This window comes from Orbicella franksi, chromosome 5, assembly GCF_964199315.1.
Source record: "Orbicella franksi chromosome 5, jaOrbFran1.1, whole genome shotgun sequence".
Taxonomy (NCBI): domain Eukaryota; kingdom Metazoa; phylum Cnidaria; class Anthozoa; order Scleractinia; family Merulinidae; genus Orbicella; species Orbicella franksi.
The window spans coordinates 9,123,255-9,145,339 of NC_138149.1; the positions used below are offsets into that span (position 1 = coordinate 9,123,255).

General features: G+C 39.2%; 1 protein-coding gene across 2 annotated transcripts; it reads left to right on the forward strand.

The window, feature by feature from the left end:
* Positions 1 to 1,343: 1,343 nt before the first annotated feature.
* LOC145488570 (uncharacterized) lies at positions 1,344 to 19,532 on the forward strand. 2 transcript variants are annotated; one of them, XM_081467457.1, is made up of 22 exons: positions 1,344 to 1,642; positions 2,032 to 2,068; positions 2,617 to 2,653; positions 4,112 to 4,320; positions 4,462 to 4,648; positions 6,535 to 6,737; positions 7,593 to 7,750; positions 8,751 to 8,929; positions 9,825 to 9,867; positions 10,763 to 10,822; positions 11,313 to 11,397; positions 11,551 to 11,583; positions 12,332 to 12,388; positions 12,864 to 12,929; positions 13,259 to 13,375; positions 14,360 to 14,497; positions 15,847 to 15,912; positions 16,955 to 17,034; positions 17,374 to 17,452; positions 17,566 to 17,616; positions 18,202 to 18,246; positions 18,753 to 19,532. In XM_081467457.1, exons 1-22 carry the CDS (start codon positions 1,554 to 1,556, stop codon positions 18,813 to 18,815), a joined length of 2,082 nt encoding a protein of 693 aa, XP_081323583.1. In that variant the 5' UTR covers positions 1,344 to 1,553; the 3' UTR covers positions 18,816 to 19,532. The 2 variants fall into 2 exon arrangements, with proteins under 2 accessions (XP_081323583.1, XP_081323584.1); XM_081467458.1 differs by having other exon boundaries at positions 10,766 to 10,822.
* The last annotated feature ends 2,553 nt before the right edge of the window (positions 19,533 to 22,085 follow it).

Genomic DNA, 22,085 nt, shown 5'->3' on the forward strand with positions numbered 1-22,085 from the left:
CGTAATCGATGATATCCATTTTTTCTGCATTGGTTTCCCAGTGTAATCCTCTGATAGGATTCCGGGACCGAGACGAATTTTGTTCTATATTCATATGGGAAATTTCAGCCCGGTCGAAAAAATGGTGGAACATAAACTTGTATCGTTCGAGGCTATTGTAGCTTTGTGGACTTTTGTAACTTTACTAATAAAGGTAATCCGTATACCTCTGAAGTGGAATTGCATACAAGACAAAAATGATGCCATTTTGGCCGCTTTGTTGCGATAGCGAAGCTATTTTGTAAAAAAAAGTTTCATTTCGGTCACCCGGGCTGGAGTGTTCATATGGGAAAATTTTCATCCCGGTTACCGAGATCTCGGGGCATCTTCATATGAGCCCGGTAACCGGGCCGGCTCGGTTACCGGGACGAATTTTGTTGTCTGTTCATATGGGAAATTTCAGCCGGGTCGACCGGGATGAAATTCAAGAAACACAACCAAAATGGTGGAACATAAACTTGTGGAACATAAAGATTTGTGGACTCTTCTAACTTTACAAATAAACCTAATTCGCGTACTGCTAAAGTGGAAATACATACAGGACAAAAATTATGCCATTTTGGCGGCTATGATGCGAAAGCGAAGCTATTGTGTCTAAAAAGTTTCGTCCCGGTCACCCGAGCTGGAGTGTTCATATGGGAAAATTTTCATTCCGGTTACCGAGATCTTGGTCGCAAAGACCGAGGTATCGGTAACTGGGCCAGCCCGGCTTCTCATATGAACATATCGAAATTTTAATGAAGGAAAGAGTTGCGAAGCGAGATCTTAGAAACCGAGCCAGCCCGGTTGACCGGGCTCATCTGCAGAGGCTGTGTTCGCCTATAAAATGGACTATACGGCCGGAGAATCTCAGCTTCTGTAACAAACAACGACAAGGAGTATTTTTATTCCTTTCTGGTTAAAATGCTAATCTAAAAAAGCTGAAAAAAGCTGAAAATACATAGCGTTGTACGTGTCCTTCATAATTATAATAAAACAAAATGATGAAGTAACTGTTACAGCTGATCTTCCTTGTCTCGTATTGATGCCCGAAGTTCCATAACTAAAATTAACTTTGGAAATCGTCTTGAAAATCGCCAAAAGAATTTAATTGAGGCTTCACATAAAGTGATCAACATCCAACCAGAAACAATGCGCGAAGACACTCAGAAATTAAAGCGCTCGACTCTTGCGCTGAAAGCTTGGAAACTATGACGAAACTTGCTCATGCCTAACCAAGCATGAGAGAGCAAGTCCTAGCCTGCAACGGAAAGTACAGCCTATGACGTCACGAAACTCAATTATACATCATAATCATTCCTTATTAACCGACTAACGAGCGTTAAAAACGTTCTTATTGCAGTTAAAAACGCTGTTTCTCTCACTCTTGCGACGGTCCATACCGAAAAGTTTTAAAATGGGATGAAATGTTTGATGTAGTTCGCAACATCGCGTACCGTCTGCCATGGGTGACGTCACACTCGCCTGCATTTGGCCAGTGGTAATCTTGTGGCGGTAAATTCGTGAGGGCGACCATGTTGGCATCTTTATCGTCTTTTTACGACAATATTCGCTCTTATTCTCTCTCTGGAAGGAAACCAGGAGACAAACGTCGAAGAGAAAGGTATTCTGTAGCATTCTGTTCGACGATGTGTATTTATATGGTGCGATTCTGCGAAAAAAATTGTGCTTCATGCCAGAACACTCTTTGAACATTCAAAGTCGATGTGACAAGCTTGCATGTAGAGTTCGACTTGGCACTCAAGCGTTAAGACTAGTACCTTATCAGTTCAATTAAACTTTGGTTGCGAAGTGCGATTTGTTTACTAATGTCGCTGATAAATTCTACTGAATTTTGACACAGAGTGAAAGCTACTGATAATCTGTTATCACAACCAAGCTTGCGACCAACTTTTAAAGCCTGCAATGTATATCAATCTTAAAGTTTGATTATATAGCTTATCTTATTTTATTTTCTAATTTACTTTTGTATCCGCATTGTGCCTTTTGAAGGGAGGACGAAGATGTTGTTATAACTGATGTTCTTCAGGTTGGTTCATATACTGTATTCGAACTACATGTAAATAATTATTAATTATTTCAAATGATTATCAGCTAGTACATTTGGTGGTTTCTGCCAGTAAATATTCAACCATGGAGGGAATTTGACACAAGATTTCCACATCCCCCATTTTCTTTCTTTTTTGGCAAGCATGACCAGCCATGACTAGTCCCCTCGAGAATTTTCTAGAGTATTATGCATGAGGCAAACCCTGAAATCCCCTCAAAATCAACCCTCACCGGGATTATGTGGGGCTATAGTGGGGGATTTGTCACCTTATTTGCCAAATACATGTATGTTTGGGGATTTGCATCATTTGTCCTTGTTGTTGGGAGAAATGTTGAGCATTATTTTAGGAGATTGATTTTAAGTCCTAATTTGTAACTGTGGAAACAGATTCACTTGTGCATGTGTGTTCGGCCAAAATAGAAGTTACCGGCCAGCATCAAGGAGGGACACCTTTGACCAGCAGTTGTTCCACGTTTAACTTAACCTAGATTATATTTAGACAATACTTCTTTGATTTTCAACTCTAGACACCACCAGCAAAGAGGTTAAGGAATATTGAGGGAGGTGAGTTTTGACAGTTTGCATGTTACAGTAGATACAAGTGATGTGGCTAAGAGCTGGTAGGTTACTGCTTAATTTCCCTGGCTGAAAGAGAGTTCATCTCTGGCTAAGATTTCATGTGAAAACAAAGTACTGTAGTGGGTAGTTTTTGAGGTCACAGCACAGTCTAAGAATGCTGAGAGTGGCTGATAAATTATTATTGATTAGTCATGAGCATGCTTAGTTTTTCTCAGCTACAGTACATCTCTGGCATGCATACATATTGAGGCCCTACAATTTAAGGGGCTCAATAAGGATCAAGCACAAGTTTCACCATCTAGAGGAAAGTTTTCTTATAAAAAGTTCATGTCGAAGAAGTTTTGCATGCCGGTGGAAAAATTAATTATAACTTTCCTCCAGAGGGTCAAACCAAGCAGCCAAAATCATCCTCACAGCTGTTCAATTTGCCTGGTGCTTGGTTTTTAATGAAACGCGTTGTGAAGGGGTACTTAACATGCATGTGTATGAATTTGTTGGAGGAAGGGCCCTCAATCAAGAGCATGGCTTAGAAAAGTTTTGAGGGTGTAAAAGAGCTCAACTACATGTATTTAGTTTATTGTTAAGTAAAATGTTCAGAGATGTGGGAGAGAAACTGCTGAACATTCAATATTACCACCTGGTATGGTAGATTTTCCTGAATGAAGTAAAATACATGGGGTATTATGCACCAGTCTGCCAAATTTTACAGGGAAATTCGAGAAAATTCACGGTCAATATTGCTTTTTGCAGTCATGCTGACACCATGAAATAACAAAAAACTCTGACCTTTTCCTCTGAGTGCATGCAGATTTCTAAAACATTTTCATGATGAGTACATACAGTGTAGAGTCATAAAACCATAGTGAACCACCTTAAGCCACCTTTATTCAAGAAAGTATTAATACAATTTATTATATAACTGTCTCACAAGGACCGGGAACTACCGAATTCATGAATTTGATTGGCTGAAATGGATGTTGACCGCGGTCTAGATTTTCCCATCTAGACTGGTATCTAGACCGGTTTCATTTTGCGTTGAAAAAGTAGCAAACTAAAATACAAAAATGTTCACCATTTTATTTTATTTTCTTCTCAATCATTTATGGAAGTGCCAAATAGCCTGATGACAAAAAAAAAGTAAAGAGGACAAGCAAATTTCAGCAGGTTTAAGTTAAGCTCATCGTTGTTCGCAAGCAAAATATCAGCAAACCAGTTACATTAAATGAATTACAGTTTTCTTCTTTGCCATATAATAAACATCTTATTAACCAAGCTAAGTTGGTCTGTATGGGAGAATCTTGACCTCAGTCGTGTGTACAGACCTCACTGCGTTCGGTCTATACTCACGACCTCGGTCAAGGTTCTCCCATACAGACCTCCAGCTTGGTTAATAAGAGCTAAGTAATCTATTATTTAACTTCTTTGATCTGTCTTCTTATTCAGCTGCCCATGAAAGCAGTAGCAACAGCCCTATCCAGAGTTTTAGTGATTTCGTCAAGAAAGTCAAATCATGGTCTGGTAGGTACTTCTGGCAGTACGTGGTCAAGGGAGAAACTCTAGACGATGGCAAATCTTCCTTGAGGAGAGATCTGAATGATGCTGAGGATGAAATGGAGAAAATTAGATGTTCTACAAGTACAAGATCAACTAGTGTGAGTGTACATGTATGAATGTGGTGTCACTTGTTACGTTGTAGTTTGGGAGGTGCTCTGACCTAGCACTGTAGCTATACAAGCATAATTAAAAAACAAAAAACAAAAAATAGCATGACGAGAAATCATCTTTCTTTATAGAGCGCTCTAACTAATGAGTGGCGACATCAAGGAAGTCCTGGTTTAACAAGGAGACCACTGAACAAGAGCAGAGGACCAGAAACCTCAACACCAGCAAGATCTTGCAATAAATCAAACAGAAAGGGGTTACTGACATCCACAAGGCAAAGTAAGAGTGTGACGGAAAGTTCAGGAAGAGTCTATGATCGTAAGTCTATTGTCAACTTTTTTCCTTTTTGCAAGTTTTGCAACAGGATTTGTGAAAATCAAACTTTAATTAGCACATGTATGTGTTTGACCTCAAAGAAGTGTGAGATTCAGTGTGTAATAAGTGAAAATACAGTTTTGGAAGGGATTATACTCATCTTTTTGATATCACGTCAAGGTTGAAACAATTCTGTTTATGATGACCGTACAGTAGTTCATGCAACAACAAAAACAACAATGCAACAAAAAGAAAATATCAACAAGAAAAAGATATCTAAAACTGCAGTGATTTATCTAAAAGGAGGTGTACGATACCCTGGATCACCCTTTCATTTGGTTTTCAAAACAGAGGACAGGTACAGGCAATGCTCTCTATTTTGTCATGCTGTCCATAATAGTCATGCCATCTGACAGGGTGTGGAAAAAAAAGGACAAGTTAACTTGTGCAGAAATTTCTAGGGGGAAAGTGCGGAAAAATGTTTTGATTAGTATAGGTCGTCATTCGGTTTCGAGTTCAGTTTGGAATTAATTTGCACAAGTGAGTTTTTCAAAAAGCTGAAATTGCACAAGCCGCTTCGGCAAGTGCAATTTCAGCTTTTTTAAAAACTCACTTGTGCAAAGTAATTCCAAATTGAACAGGAAAAACCATATGATTACTTATAAATAATATAAACATGAAAAAATACGCTTGGAGGAAATGCTGGAAGATCTTTCTTGAAGCCATTTTTTCTCATTTGAGAAAACTTTTCTCAAAGTTTCTGCACAAAATTTTCATCATCATTTTACATGATATCATTGGCTAAAAAATTTCCTGTTGTCTTTCAGCCAATCATATTCCAGAAAATTTTACGATGTGTAATTTGCACTGGTGTTACGCTTTTTGCACTGATGTTACACTTGAACTGCACTGCTCTCAGCCAATCAGAATCGATTAAGTTTTTCTGGCATATTATTATGCAGAAAACACACTGGATTATGAGGAAACTTGAACAGTTTACAAAATTGATAAGAAAGCCTTTCCAATTTACCAAACAACAGTGAAACAAAAAGCACTTCAAAGTCTTACCCAGAATTTAATCTACTTATTAAACATCATGCCTGCCAACTTTGACACATGCTTGATCTGTTTCTAGTATTTGTTGACAGGTATTTCTTCATTTAACACAGGTTTGAATACACAATGTAGAATATTTTGGGTGAAAAATTTGTTGTTGCGTTCTTGGAATGTCCGTAACTTAGTAACCAGGTATTGCAGTGAATGATGAAAAACTACAGTAGTTTCCAGGCTATTTGCCAAAAGATGGATGGAACGCCTCAAGGTTGAAAAGTCATCACGAACAAAATTTTTTTTTTTCGTGAAAGAGAAAAAGAATTCAACATAATAAATCTCCTCGGAATTTTAACTTGTGGGGATGGTAAGCAGCTGCTTCGTTACTAATATGAAACACTAACTGGTTTATGCAGAAATTAAAGGTCTGATTATGCGGAGGATATGGATGTTAGGGAATTATACGGATCCACACCACCACATCCTGTCAGATGCCCTGAATAGTAAGGATTATCGTAATTACTGTGAACAGGCTCCCAATTGGATTATCTGGGCCAGACAGGACACTGACAAACCCGATTGGATTATTTGGCCTGATTATCTAGCCTGGGAAGGATACAACGCTTGGCTCTCTTCACGCAAGCTGAATGTTTTCATCCTCACTGGGAGCCTGTTCACAGGCTTCTGATTCATGTACACCTATGTAAACTAAGCAGAACATTTTTAAGGTGTACTTTAATAAAACATATCAGGGAAGATGAAATAATTTTTCTGTGTTTAGTGTCAACTTTTGGACCTTTTTTGTGTTGTTATTGAATGTAAAGTAATTATCCAACCAGCATCTAGATATGAAGACACTTCTGGCAGTACAAGTACATCCTACAAAGTCATGCAGTACAAGATTGGAAGCACCAAGGGTCGTAGCTCTCCACGACCTCAATCCAATGGCCGATCTGTACCAAGACCAAAGAGTCAGATCCACAGTGCTGCAGCCAAGAAATCCCCTGGTGACAGAGACAGATTCATAAGCACAGCAGAGAGGGTAAAATACTGTTTTTGAACAAATGGCTTGAGCTGTTTGAGCGGCTGATGTTTTTTTTTGTTAAAAAAAAAAAAAAAACAGATAGCCCAAGTTGTTTGAATGGCATTGCAACCCGTTCAAATGGCTGACAACCTACTCACAAAATGCTATCCAGTTCAAAACAGTTAGCCGTAAGAAATGTTTTCACGTGAGAGGTCACAAATATTTGATAGGGGGCCTTAGCCTTAATTTTGCTCAAAAAGCTTTTTTCAGTGTAGTGACTGTGTACAGTGCAGTACAGTATATCAGCTTTTTGGTTGTTCCTATTCTGAGAGATGAATGATGGTGGCTTGTCATTAGAATTTACTTTGTAAATTGTTGAATACCCTAGGATAATCGGGGTGTGGTTGTGTACAGCAATGCACCAACTTTTGTCTTCATTCAAGAAACAGGAACACATCTGTTGCTTAGTTTTGAGTATTGGATATGCTTACTGGATTTCACACATACATGTACATGTAGTTAGCATCCTTCAAGTGGATATGTTATGGTATTTGTGTCTGCTGTACATGCGCTTGCACGTGAAGGCACAATGTTGAGTGAGACTTCAGCACGTACTTATACCATGAAAATAAAGTAATGGAAGGTTTCCTTAAGAGGCTTTCATGTTGGTTTAAAAATTCATGGAGAATTCTATTCAAATTTCATGGGTGCAGTTGTCTCAAATTTTTGTCAAGATACAGCCTCATAATTTTTTACGCAAAATATTAATAGTGGAAAAGATATTAGTCTGGCTGCCTTACAGAGTGTGCAGTTTACATGTACCAGTGGACAACCCTTGCCTTTGTTAATTGGACTGTTTTTCTCACAATCAAGGTTGTTCGCCTGGATGAACGAGACAGATACAAACAGTTAGTGGCGCAGTTCACCACCATACAGACACCTGAAAGTGTTGGAACATCTTGGAACAGAACTGTGGCTGAACCATTACAAGTTGACACTGATTTTCTTACCAAGACAAGGTCACATGGAAGGTAGATCATGCAAATGATTTATTTGCTCATGTAGCATACTAGAACTCAACAACTTTTAGAGTGTGTACATTTTGTACTTGTAAGTCCTGAAAAAGGTACTAATTGAATTGGAACTTTGAAAATTGCTTTGACAAAGGAGGAAAACAACAACAGCAAGAACTGACCACAGCTTTAAATGTACAGTACCTAACTAATAAGTTTAACTAATGAATTATTTGTGTCATTAATAATAATAATAATAATAATAGTAATAATAATAATACTAATGATAATAATGACTTTATTACCATGTCAATTACATCTAACAGTGGAGAATCCCCACTGCTAGATGTACTCGTTAGTAGTTTCATTGGTGTTTTGGCATTTTGTTGTGTGTAAATGGACACATGTATTACTTAAAGAAAAAAAAATACATGTAATTGAAAAAATCAACAGGAGTACTAGCTGTCCAAAAATAATAAATATTAAGTGCTAGATATGCAAAGTAGCCATGTGTGTATGTACTAAGAAAAAATGTTTTTTTTTGAGGGGAGGAAAAAAAATACAGGGTTGCAAGGGTTGAAATGTTCTGGGATAAACCTGGAGATATTTTGTTCATGTACATGTATAACAACTCTACATTGTGCGGTACGACCATTTTGTCAGACAGCAAAAATGTGCTGTGCTTTATGGGGAGAATTTGTCTTGTAATCTTGGAAATGAAAGAGTTAAATACAACCGTGTAAGTCCTAGTTACATAATTATAGCATACCATAATGACTGTCAGTGTCTGCTGCTTCCATTTGCTTCATAGCTCAGAAGTACAGTTGTGGGGTATCACCACTGTGATCACTTTGTAGTCGTATGTTTACGTGTCGTACATGTATCTCAGAATCTTTTGTGCATGGCAAAATCAAGGATCTGAACGTATGGTTAAAGCAAAATTTTAGTGTGCAATTTTAGTTTTAGTGTAGAAAATTGTCTTTCATTGTGATTGCACATCTCTGTTGTAATCAAACAGGTCAGAAAATGGAAGTCTGTTGTCACCGAGATCCAGCTTGCTACCACCCTCTGTGTCATTCACAGTCCCAGCGTCCGCTCCCCAGTCATCAACCAGGCTGAGGGTAATGGCATCACCAAGGAGATCTGTCAACAGATCCCGCCAGGCTACCTCAGATGTTAGTTTGTACTCAAGGCCAGGTTAGTAAAATGACTGTAGGGTTCCATGGAGTGATGAAAGAGGCATTGTAGCACAATGTTATAGTACAATAGCTAAGCTCCTATGGGAGGCGTCAGTAGCAAGCCTTAAGAACCTCTGCATAGGAGGCTGTACAATAGTGGACTTGCATAAAACTTCCATGCTGGAGAGCTACAGTATTAATTACAGAGTCCCACAGCTTGGAGAATTCTCTTCTTCTGATTGGTTATTTGATAAGGCAAGGCATTCACTGTAGAGTGTAGTGTGGAATTGGGTAAGGCGCTTACATGATACTGAACCTGTGCAACCTTTTCTCCTACATCAACTTGTTTGATTATAATACAAACATCCGGATAATACAGACACTTCTGGTGTCCATCTTAACCAGATTCCACTGTATGTTTTGTCTAGGTAATCATATGGTTGTGAGTACAATTTGGAATTAATTTGCATGAGTGAGTTTTTCAAAAAGCTGAAATTGCATGAGCCACCCTGGCAGAGCTTTTAAAAAAACTCATAAGTGTTAATTAATTCCAAATTCAACGAGAAAAACCATATGATTACTTATTAATAACATAAACATGAAAACATTTGCATGGAGGAAATGAGGGAAGATCTTTCTTGAAACCATTTTTTCTCATTCGAGGAAACTTTTTTCAAAGTTTCTGGACTAAATTTTCACCATCATTTTATGTGATATCATTGACTTAGAAAATTTCCTATTTTCTTTCAGCCAATCATAACCTAGAATTACGATGTGTAATTTGCACTGGTGTTACACTTTTGCACTGGTGTTACACTTGAACTGCATTCCTCGCAGCTAATCAGAATCGAATAATGTTTTCATGTATATTATTAGTAATGTAACTGTGTAGTTACGCTATTTTGCCATTTTAGGTCCCATTGAAGTGTCACCTCCAAGCAGTAGTTATCGATCAAGGTACGTTTAAAAACAGGAAGCAAAGGAAAAATTGAGTGGCGTGATATAAGTTTTGTGATTGTACAACCACAGCGCCCCAAGACATTTCCAAGCTGCTCAAAGTTTGTCGTCCATCTTTTTTCAACTCTGTTCAGCAACTGTGTTTTGAAGTGCAATGAAACAGTCTGTCATGTTTGATATATCACCTGGTTGATGTAGATATAAGGAAAAACAGCAGTTGTGATGTACATGTACAAGAATCCAGTGCAATGAAATTCTGTCCCATGGATAATGTTTGAGATGTGACTAGAGCTGTGATGTGCTGTATTTAACAATTGTCTTGAAAAATCACGTGGAATATCTCCTGAGGTGACAGGCCAAGTTGGCTTAAATATGGCGATACTCCACGGCATTGAACGGGATTAAAATTCTAGTTATCTTTTCAACAAACCGTCAATGAAGCAATGAAGCAATGTTTCAGTTCACAGCCACATGGACATTTAAATATGGTTATTCAGTGCTTTGCAAGACTGTAGACAGTTTCCGTAGCTTAACAATGACTTACTGACCATGCAAGGGCAATGTGGACATCTGTGATGTGAATATCAACATAACCTGTGTAACTTTCTCGAGAGAGAATATCCCAAAAAATGTGAATGCATGCTTACCTCTTGTCATGACAAGAATCTCATGGTAGCAAACATATAGTCACCTTGCCCATCGCCCCATAAATGCTGCAGCCTCAAATAAATGCTAACTGCAAGCAAACTGCAGGGTGACTATATCGGTGGCCTACAATGAATTATATGCAGTTGCAATTCTTTCCTAGCTTTTGTTGTGGAGCTGTGCAAAGTTCCTAAATTCTGGCAATTTTCTGTAAACCGCTGGAAGCTGGAATGTCTAATTTGTGTTTTAGTAGGACACTGGACACGCCTGCTGTGTGCAATCCCTTTGATGAGGATTGGACCAGAAAGTGGTTAGTACATAGGACTCATTGTATTTGTATCCTGGAAGTGTGTTATTTTAAAGTTATTGTCAAATTTTTTCACGATCGTTAGCTAATTGACAATTGTTCCACGAGCGCGCGTTGGATATGAAATGGTAGACAGCCAACGAGTTCCAGTCCCCGTGACTTGACTGAGCCCGCAAGTTTTATGTGGAAGTTGCTAAGCGACTGATTACATCACGATGGCGTGACAACTTTCGTATAACTCTCTAGCACTCACTATTTTGATTACAGGATAAAAAAAAGATACTTTACGAGTGCTTCGATGAAGATTTGCCAAAATGGCACTTGTTCCCATATTGATATTTGCATATTTGTATTTGTGCAACCCTGTTTAAATTTTGGAGGAAAATCATTGCTGTTATCTGGACCTCGGTAGTGTGAGGTATCACGTATACTTTATTAAGTTCTACAACTTAATTGATACCTAATTCCTGTACGTTTATCATTCTCTCTATAGGCGAGATCTTCTGTCAGATGAAAGTTTATCGAGGCAAAGGGAGATTTCAAAGGAGGAGAAGAAATTGCAGGCATTAAAACAAAAGGTAGTATGGCAGACAATAAATGTACTTGAACGGCGGAAGTTTGACTGATTTCACTGCCAGATTGAGGTTGCCTTACTACCTGTTCATTATTACAAGGCTCACAACGTTCATCATATTATCTTACTAGCATTGTATTTTCTATTGCTTTTCTAGCGAGAAGAAGATACTCAAGCGCTCAAAGAAAAGGTACAGTGCGTGTACATGTGGCATAAGAACATTCTTTAACTTAGTTGGCGCAAAAATAGACTGTTTACGAATACGGGACGCATATGTCAGGAACAACTGTTCGGAACAGCTAGTGTCCAAGGGCAAGCATCCGTGCATATTTTTGAAGTGTTTTGTACTAACTATCCTTCAAATAATTGTTTAGCCCTTGTAACAGTTAATCATGTCGCTATCGATCTTAGCAACTTTCTATTTATGTTGATCACGTGAGGATGAAGTGTGAGAGAGTTATTTCACGGCACATGTTTGTAGTATTGGTCGGTCGGTCGGTCGGTCGGTCGTATTTTAATTGCTGTTATTATCACAGTGTAATTGAGACAAATTTTAATTGCCAACTCTTTATTTAATGCGAGACGGAAATCACGAAGTGTTCAACCAGCGTAATATTAATTTTGCTGTGTAGGTAGTTAAATACACTTCCCTCTAATTCCTTTTACCGTGTGGGGTTTGAAATGTCTTCCAGATACCTACTGCAAAAGATCGTAGTACCGAATGCACCGGCTTTTCTCCTAGTAATTACTTGTTCGTGATGTTTTCCAAAACTGTCGGTTCAGTAAATCTCACAAGGTAAGGGGTGAGTGTTGCAAAAAGAGAGATGTGCCTGGATAAAGGACAAATGGTAATGGCAACTTTGTGTTAGGTTTTACTGTAGACAACTGTTTTATTCATTATTCATTATAATTGTTGTTGTTGTTTTTTTGGAATTAAGATCCAACATAGATTAAGGAGAGTGAAACAAGGATTTGACGAAGAGGAGGAAACAGAGGTATTGACTATCCTGCGAAAAAATTGCTTTAGTTATCTTTTGCCGTGTACTAAACCAGTGAAGGACAAAGAAAAAATCGTTCTTGTCTAGTGCTGAATACAATATCAAAATGAGGGCGGTGTTTCTCTGTTGTTTCGAACTTGCAGTAACGGTTCCTGACGATCTTAAGGTTAGTTTGTATGTAACAAAATGGACTCAAATAACTTGAAGTAATTGTCACATTCCTTTCAACGGTACATTTTTAGATAGTTTATAGCAGTTATATAATCTTAGTTCATTTAGTGTAATATTTATTCCCAAATGTACGTTTTTTACTTGTTATTTTGTTTTCTTGGCGCACCTGTTAACTAGCTGCTACGTTGTATAGACTCTGCTTATCTAGTCTATGGGACGCACCGTTACCATAGCTAAGTGTGCGTCCAGGTAAAGTATATTATGTGTATGTCTTCATTAGAGTGTGATCTTGCTCTTCCAGGGAGAGGAAGAAGTCGAAGAAGGTACAGATTCGTTTGTACCACTCACAAATGAAATGGAGAGAATGGTGAGTCACAGTGAACCCTGCAGACTCTGGTTGCGGTCTTCAGGAGATAAAATGATTTTATGTTAAGCAACGGGAGGTCATGATAACGTGATGTGCTCGCGGGTTTTGATTGGTAAATTGTTATCATTTATTTTTTATCTTTTTGCTTAAAAAGGGGGATAAGTTTTTGAATGTGTCCATGAGGATTTAACTAAAACCCGATCTATTTATTCGCATGTGCCAACCAAATAAAGTAAAGAAATTCGGTGATCTTGTTGGCATGTTAATCAAATTAACAGACAGATCGCGTCAGTCATCTGATCTTTTGGTATGGGTTGCTTTTCCTTCAGGTGGATTCTGCCTTGGCTCCAGGGTACTCTGAAGATCCTCTTGTTGAAGGCTTCCGCGTGACTCTGAAACGAAGTGACTTGGCAACTCTTAGTAACCTGAACTGGCTCAATGATGAGGTACATGCAGTGTGTTCTGGTGCTATGTGATTTAAAGGGGCGCTATAAGGGGCATAGCGATTTTGATTTTTTCTTTTTTTGGTCAAAACCGACGTTTCTAATTTAATCAGCAAGTATCTTCGCTCACACAAGAGCATTGAGACATTAATAGTGAATTGTAGAAGGGAGTACAAATTATAATTATTTAATGAGACTTTCAGTGCTCCGTATAGATGCTTAACTCATGAATTGATCGCTTCAGTTCACTAGTACTATTTTGCTTCAGAGTTTTCGAAATGATGCTCATGATATTCCCAAGTCTCCTCCAGGCGTTCAGTTAGTTGGGGCACAGCGCGAAAAATGGCGCACGAAAAAATATTGTCGCTCCTCGCACTAAGTCTCTCTCTCCTTTATTTCGCTCCGCCATTTTTTTCTCGCTGTACCCCAACTAACTGAACGCTAGTCCTGACGAAGGCCCAGGAAGATGAAAAGAAAACAAGGCTTTATAGTAGCCTTCGGAACAAGTGGTACAGTGGGGTGGAGCGCGAACCGCGATACAAAGACGCAGAGTGCCGGGACAGCAAGCGCGGAGCGAGACACCTCTTCCTCAAACTCCCTGCTCGCCCTCACGCTTAGCGCTCGCGTATTGGGCTCCGCACTCTATTCTGCTTAACTGTCTGTTCTGCAAGTTAGCTTAACTTAACTCTGATATATCTATGTTTATTATAAATGAACTTTCCAGGGTTTCAAAGAGTGGATCTGTAAGTAAAAAATGTGGATTTATATCGGGAATATAGGTTCATGATAAACTATTGGCTGACTAGTAGGAAATCTGGCTAGGTAAAAATTGTTATGGCTGGCAAAATCTAACATAACAGTAGCCCGTTAGCCAGGGTGTTAAAATATCAGTCCCCAGCCCTGGAAGAAAATCGTGGTTTTGGCTTTTTGTAAATAGCACCAGGTGATGAATTACTTTGTTGCTTGATTTTCTCTTCTGTTGCGCAGATAATCAACTTCTTCTTTAACCTTCTCGTGGAAAGGAGTAACCAGGAAGGGAAAGTAAAAGTCCATGCTTTCAATTCATTCTTTTATCCCAAACTCGTCAAATCAGGATATGCAAGCCTTAAACGTTGGACTAAGAAGGTAAGTAGGTTTGTCTTATATCACTCCTTGGCTTTGTTTCATTCATCGTCGTTCTGTGAATTGTAAAGCAAGGACCAAACGATCGCAACATTTCAAAGCAACATATCGAAATATTGTTGGAAGCAACATACTACATGTTGCGCGCGTTTGGCCAGCCTGTTGCGACGTATTGTGACAATTGGGTGCTGTGGACTTAAATTTGACCACTTTCAAACTTGAACCGACAACACACAGCATGTCGCAACACGTCGCAACAGGCTGGCCAAACGATGTTGCGTTGAAATGTTGCGATCGTTTGGTCGGGGCTTAACGCAGCGACCTCGTTGTTTGTTAAGGACAATTGTTGCTTGACAACCAGAAATAACTGTTCTTGTCAATGTCACTATATACCTTTTGATTGAATATCATCATCTTAAAGGAGCTCAGTCACGGTTTGCGCATATTGAAAAGTTTAGCCTCAATTTTTCAAATTCGTCGTTTGTAATCCGTGTTAATCTTCTCCATCCTTAGCCATCCTTGTTCCTTTATGGTTTATCATTATCTCTTTGGTGTTTTTCTATCTTATTAAACTGTTATTTTCAGGTTTTCTATCATTTAAAGGTAATTTTGTATGTGGCCAAAATAACTCAAAATACCGTGACTGAGCTCCTTTAATGTTAATCTAAATTTGCGGATAAGTTATCCGTGTGGTTGTTGCTTCTTGGTCTGCCGAGAAATTTGCAGGGAAACTCGACAGAAAGAGAGCAAAACGAGTCTAAAATCGTAGGATTTTAGTTGGAATGGTACAGCGGTGCAACATATTGTGAAAGTTATAAGAGCCCTTCATTTCACCATCACCCGGTTTGTAGAAATATGAAGAATGGCCACGTACATTTTGTCACTAGACCACAGCCATTCATGGTGTTCCGGTGTTCTCGTCCTGCGTGCGACTCGTTGATAAGTCGATAAGAATCGAAATATTTTCAGTTACGTTGTACAAGCCGTTCTCGAGTAATAATGAGGAGCGAGTTGAAGCTGTGCGGCCGCGCTCTCTCACTCTCGCGCGCCTCTCCAACTCGCGCCCTATTAATAGTTGAGCGCCTGGTAGTTTGGTGCTGCGAGCATTTGCCTATCGTAGAACAGGTTACTCTGGATTGTGTTGTTTCTGTTTGGTAGTTTTACCTTATGTGTATATATTCATACTACTTGAACATTGTAAAAAGCCAAACATCGTTAATTTTTTTCAGCAAGCCTGTTTTTGATTATTATTATTATTATTATTATTATTATTATTGTTGTTGTTGTTGTTGTTGTTATTATTATTATTATTATTATTATTATTAATATTATTATTATTTTTATTTGTGCAGGTGGATATCTTTGCCATGGATTTGGTTCTTGTTCCTGTCCATTTAGGAATGCACTGGTGTTTGGCGGTGAGAGTTTGTTTGTTTGTTTGTTTTTTCATCATTCAGGATTTCCTTCTGTTTCTTGTTAGTGTATCAAGGCATCTGCACCGCCATAACAGCACTCTCTCTCTCTAGCATCTCCGTTTTAGCGCAAAGCGAATGTTTTCTTTTGCTTGAAGATTATGACGTGTCGTAAGCTCCGACCAATAAGAACACAGCCTAGAGTCTGGCGTGCTGTTTTCACAGCCAATCAGATTGAAGGTGTCATTTTTCTTGCCAGTCAGGTGTCACAAACAAACACCTGTCTTGTCCCGAACTTTTCAACCGCTGCCTGTTCTTACTTCTGTTTTAGCTTGGGTTAGCAGCGGTTGTCGTCTTCCAGACTCCTGTCTGTTCTTTGTTTGTTTTAATTAGTCTTTTGTTAATTTCTGTCACCTTTCCAAGTCTTTCTTTTATAGTTTGATATATAGTTGTTATTAGTTGCCGTAACTATTGTGTGCTCTTGCATTAATGTTTTGTATTCATATATAAATTTAACTATTTTAGACTTCCTTCATAGCATAGAAATAGCGTTTTTCCTCTTCTTTTTTTCTTCTTGTGTGTGCATTTGTGCTCCAGTTTTCTTGCTGATCTGTATTTTATTTCTATTTTATGCTAATGTTAACTGGCTGCCTGGCTCCGCCAGCTCCTACGGTTATCCCAGGCAGCTAGTACTCGAATTTTTACTTTTCATATTTTCATTGAACATTGCAATTTTTTTTAGCAAGAGGGAGTACAAATAAAGATTGATTGATTCACCAGGACCGCAGACGAATTGTTATTGATATTTTTTAGTGCAGACATTTGTCGTGTATTTGGGTTCTTTTGGAATCAGATAAAGTGACTCGCCTTTGTGGACAACAGAGGTGTCACTTAGGGAGTCTTTTAGGGAAATTGCGACTTAACTTGGACAAACTGATCGGCTGTGCGATAACTGGCTGTGGTTTAACGAGGCTTCATTGTTTCAGAATGGAGCTGACTAGTTTCTATCTACGCCGATAGCTTATCGTTTGATCTCTTTCCACCTCAGGCAATCGATTTCAACAAAAAATGCATTTCATACTACGACTCACTGAAAGGCTCCAACCCACAGTGCTTGTCAGCACTAAGGTGAGATTTTCCGTCTTGTTCTAGACTCTTATGTTGTGAAAGCTCTATTTGACAAATCCTCCCTTGAGAAAATCTGACGCGCTAAACTTGCGTCTCACAGAAAATTGTGGAATGTTTATTGCAGGTGTGTGTCAATGAAAATATTGTTTTCTCCTTATGTTGTCATAAAAGGAATGGGAAACGCTTCGTCTGACGTGGGTGCAACCATCAAGTTATGGACGCACGCGGGAGCTTGCTAAACACTGTATAAGCACATGATAACTCGACAGTTTCATGCCGCACGTCTAGAAAATGAGTGTTTAGAAATGTTTTAAGCCCGAACATTTGTGTTTTTCGCAGAGATTACCTAAACAGTGAGTCTATGGACAAGAAGAAAGTGCCGTTTGACATGACGGGCTGGAAGACAGCGTCTCCAAAAGTACTCTGTCATATTTTATCTGCTTTTGTCTTTGTTTGCCCTTCTGATTGTTTTAATACAATCATGGTTGAGCTCTCAACCCTTATGTCTTCCTTCCTTCTCATGTCCTATAGGATATACCGGAACAACTGAACGGGTGCGATTGCGGAGTTTTCGCTTGCAAGGTACTACTTACTTTGGTCAGTCGGAAAAAGCATCTCTAACATTCTCCTTCTCACAATACTGTTACTATCTTAGAGGATATGTACACAACTACTCGGATTGACACGGAAGACGCTGTTTCAAGATTCTGTGCATGCGGTTTTCCAAAAGGATATTCCACCCCCCCGCCCCGCCTGTCGCCAGAAACTTTTTTCCGTGTTTTGTTTTAGTTATGTTATCTCGCGCTTTCCATCAGTTACATTTTCCCGCGCTTTCGACCACTGACGTTTCTTTTGCGCTTTCAGTCAGTTACATTTCCCGCGCTTTTAATTAGTTACATTTCCCGCGCTTTCGATTAGTTATATTTTCCCATGCTTTCCATCAGCTACGTTTTCCCGCGCTTTTCCGCGCTTAAATGATTTTGTGACTTAAGTTCTGATTGGCTTAGGACAGCATTTTCTGGCGCCGTGATTGGTTGTATGGTTACTGTTATATTTACATGTAAATTTTATATCAGGAGAGGAACTCGTTATGAATTTATGATATACAAAGTTTAATTATATCACTTCACCGGCAATTGAGAATTCTCCTTCTCTTCTGTTATTCAGTACGCAGAGTATTTATCAAGGAGGGCGAAGTTCGATTTTGATCAGGTATGATTTCGAATCATTTCGCTTATCAACATTCCATGCAACTTTTTGTGTTTACTTTGTGACCTTATGAAAGGCTCACATATGAACCGCAGGAGAAACGTGAAGTTTTGTCAGCTGAGTACGTTAGCAATTTTTAAGCTATTACTTTTCTTACTGAAAAGTTTCGTTCATTATATGTTTCTGCCACGTTTCATATATGTCTCATATATTCACTCTTTCATCTACGCCATATGTATGGTACCTACATAGAAACTACAGTTACCCGGCTGTTAACGTGTCAACTCTTCATAGCTCAGTTGGCATAGCAACGCACCGGTATCGCGGTGGTCATGGGTTAAAATCCTGTTGTAGCCTTGGATTGTTTTTAGGCTAGAAAGAAATTGTTTACACGCTAAGGGTTCTATGCCATTCACATCGTTCCCTTAAGATTAACGTGCTCCAAAGTATTTCAACAAATGGACGTTTAGAAAACACAAGTACTTAATGATACGTTGTGTTTTCATCAGAGGCACATGCCTTACTTCAGGCGCCGAATGGTGTACGAGATTCTGACCAAAAAGCTTCTATGATAGGCGACAATCGTCAGATACCGTGTTCACGCCATGAAGCCGTGATGCCGCACCCATGAATCGACTACGGAAGAGACAATCCCGATATGGTGGTCTGGCCAGTCCAACACAGCAGTTGCTTTGGCCACATGCAATGCTTGGTTCCAATTTCCGGAGTTTTCAATCTTTGTGTGTCAATTAAATGTTTCGTGGTGTTACCATCACGATTGTGCGGTTGAGCTTTTTCTACCTGGAGTAATCTCCGAGATAAAGTTTGCGATTTGAGAAACGGATGGACAGACCATTCCCGTTCACGAAACATCTCTTAATTGGTTTAAAGTAAAAAAGTTTGGTAAAAAGCTTTAATAAAGGTTAACTTGAGAACAAATACCCCTCATAAGGATGGATGTTACCCTTCTCAGTTCGTGGTATTGAAATATGGATTCTCATTACAGACTACCACACGTTTCTTTTAATGTAGTTCAAGTCTGGTAACACATCACAAACCTCTGTCAGAAATTCGATCGTGATCATCATCGTAATTGATTTGTTGTCAGTCAGATTGAATTCTCTTTTTTCTCTCGGTTTCCTCTAATTATTCTGAACCAAGCTTACCTAAATCTTAAATATTTATTAAATGATAAAAGAGCCTTGTATAAAGTGCCTCTACAACAGTATGGTTTATCGCAAACATACTTATTTTTCACGTTGTACATGATTGAATAAAAGAGAGATCGTCAACAAGTGTAACTGTAATTAATCGTATATTTTGCTTTCTCGTGATAGTCGTAACCAATGCGTGTGCAGTCAGAACAAATGGCCCCGAGTACGAACCTACGAAATGTAGAATCGGTCTGTTTATGTTCACAGGTAACTTTCAGGTTACCGAGCAAATTGGGAAGCGGTGTCCCTTTTCGAAGACAATGTATATTCAGCGAGGGCACGGGGGAAAGGAGGTGGTATGTTGGTGTCTAGACAATGTTGACTCTACGAATGGTATATTGTACGTCGCTTTGCCCAAAATGTTTGTGTAGGAGGAAACAACGGGAAAAAATACTCTTCAGAATATTCATTTTCAAAACTGAGATATGATTAACGAAGCAGAAAATAATGACAAAAGGTTTTAAGATGCAAAAGCAGAGAGCATTGGTCTATTTTTTGCTCCTGTATGGGCCGAGAGACTGTGTAATTTATTTTACTCTATGGTTGCTCTCGTGATAATCCAATGTCACGAAAAGCCAGCTGTTCTCTCATGCTGTTGGGAGATAAATAGTTTCCCAGACAGGCGTTCCCATCGCTCGTCACGCACGTCTGCTGAAACTAACGCACAGATTGTTTGACGAATACAAAGAACATCTGCGCAGGACGAGGGTAGGGGATAAGGGTAGAGTGGGGAATTAAGGTTGAGGGGTGGTGGGGGCAGGGGGGGGGGAATAAAACAACCTTAACTGTGATCTATGGGATATGAATTACGAACAATCGAGGAAAAAAAACAAAGACCATAGGTCTTTTTATTGCTCTTGTCTTGTCTTGCGTGAGGCAAGATTTAATCTGCCACGTCATTGTTATTGCTGCAGGACGCCAGCTGTTTTCAACAAAAGACTCGTGATGCATCAAATACTTTCGGTTTCCAATGTAAATGTCGTCTCATTTTAGCTATCTGTTGTTGTTCACAAGTTCTTCTCTTGTCAGCTCAAGCTCGATCGGTTTGATCGGGTCAGTCATTGCAATAAAACCGAAGATTTTCTAAACTTTATGGACTCGGAAAAATCGTAAACGCAGAGGAAAAAAAACCACGCATGCCTAAAGTTCAGTATTGTTCCGGGAGTATGTGACATTTCAACAAAGTTAAGGAAAGGTTTCCATCATTTATTTGCGAACGAGTGCTGACTAAATGAAAAGACGCATCCATCTGTAGTTAAAGTTGTAAAAGTGATCTCTCTCTGCCGGCTCCCTCTTTCCTAAAATCGAAAGTACATTGCATGGCATAACAGTCGTGTCATTTTCCACTTGGCTGCAAGACTGATTGATCTGTATTTAGTGGAAAATATAAATAACAATTGAGACCGACTTCCGTTTATTTCTGTTCTTGGGCTATTTCAGATTAAATTAAGTGACACGTCGGCAAGTACTCTAGCAAGTTCAGTTCTTAGATTATCTCTCTACAGATTGCCCGAATTTCGAGCAAGTCGGTTGGCAGAATGAACTTGCCAGTAGTTTGCGTTACACAATTGTTCTTTCTCATTTATCTTTGCCGTGTCACCTGTGGAAAGAAAGCTCAAATTATCTTGGAGTTCAAAACCGAAAGCGGAACTTACGAGTGGAATCGAGATGTTCTGGCAGACATTTTAAAGCTGCAGTCGCCATTGCGATCGATTTTCATTCTCGGAGATGAAAGAGGTCATACACTGGCAACACTCGATTTGATTATTCACATCTGGAGTGGAACCAGACGAAACTACGTGGAAGAAATCTTTCGAGAAACAGACCAGAGAAACTCCGTGGTGTGGGCGCACATTTTGGAACTGCAAAGGCAGGAAAAGGAAGTAGAAAATGTACTTTTACTCTATGGGACCCATATGGATTTGGATGATGCTTTCTTCAAGTCGTCTTACGGCAGGTTTTTCGCGACAGTCTCTTCTGGTTTTAGCCTCCTCCCTCAAGAAATGCTCCAAAACAACAGCATGCCATCATTATTTCGAGGGTCAAGCCTCTTCCACAACACCGGTCACAGCGACCTAACAAAGCCCCATGTCGTTGTAGATGCTCCGTTTGAGAGTGATTCTGAAGTGTGCCAGGATTACACAGTGGAACCCTCTGGAAAGACCATACAAGAAGCGGGGGAGTTTTTAAAGGATTATGAGAAACTGCGCAAAAGCGAGTATTGGAATGCAACGAAAAGATTAGTTGCCACCTACAGAGCGATGCCAATAATAAAGACTCCCAAAGGAAGTCGCATCGATGGTGCAGCAATCGTGGAATTGGCCACTGCAGTTAAAAAACCCATGGATGTAAATATTTATGAAAATCTGGACAGAAATATTTGCACGCGGAGCCATCAAGGACTCATCCAATCATTGATTGCATCCAAAGTGAGTGAAACAGAAGCCAAAGCTAAGAACTCCGTGGATAATTTCGCAAAGTTATGTGCTTTACGAAACGAGAACGCCGAGTTCAAAGGAGACGTGCAGCGAGTAGTAACAGAGAAAAATGAGTTGGTGAAAATAGAAAGAAATCTCGAGGAAGAGAAACGTAGAAGAATGGAGGCGGAAAAGAGAAAGGAAGACAAGG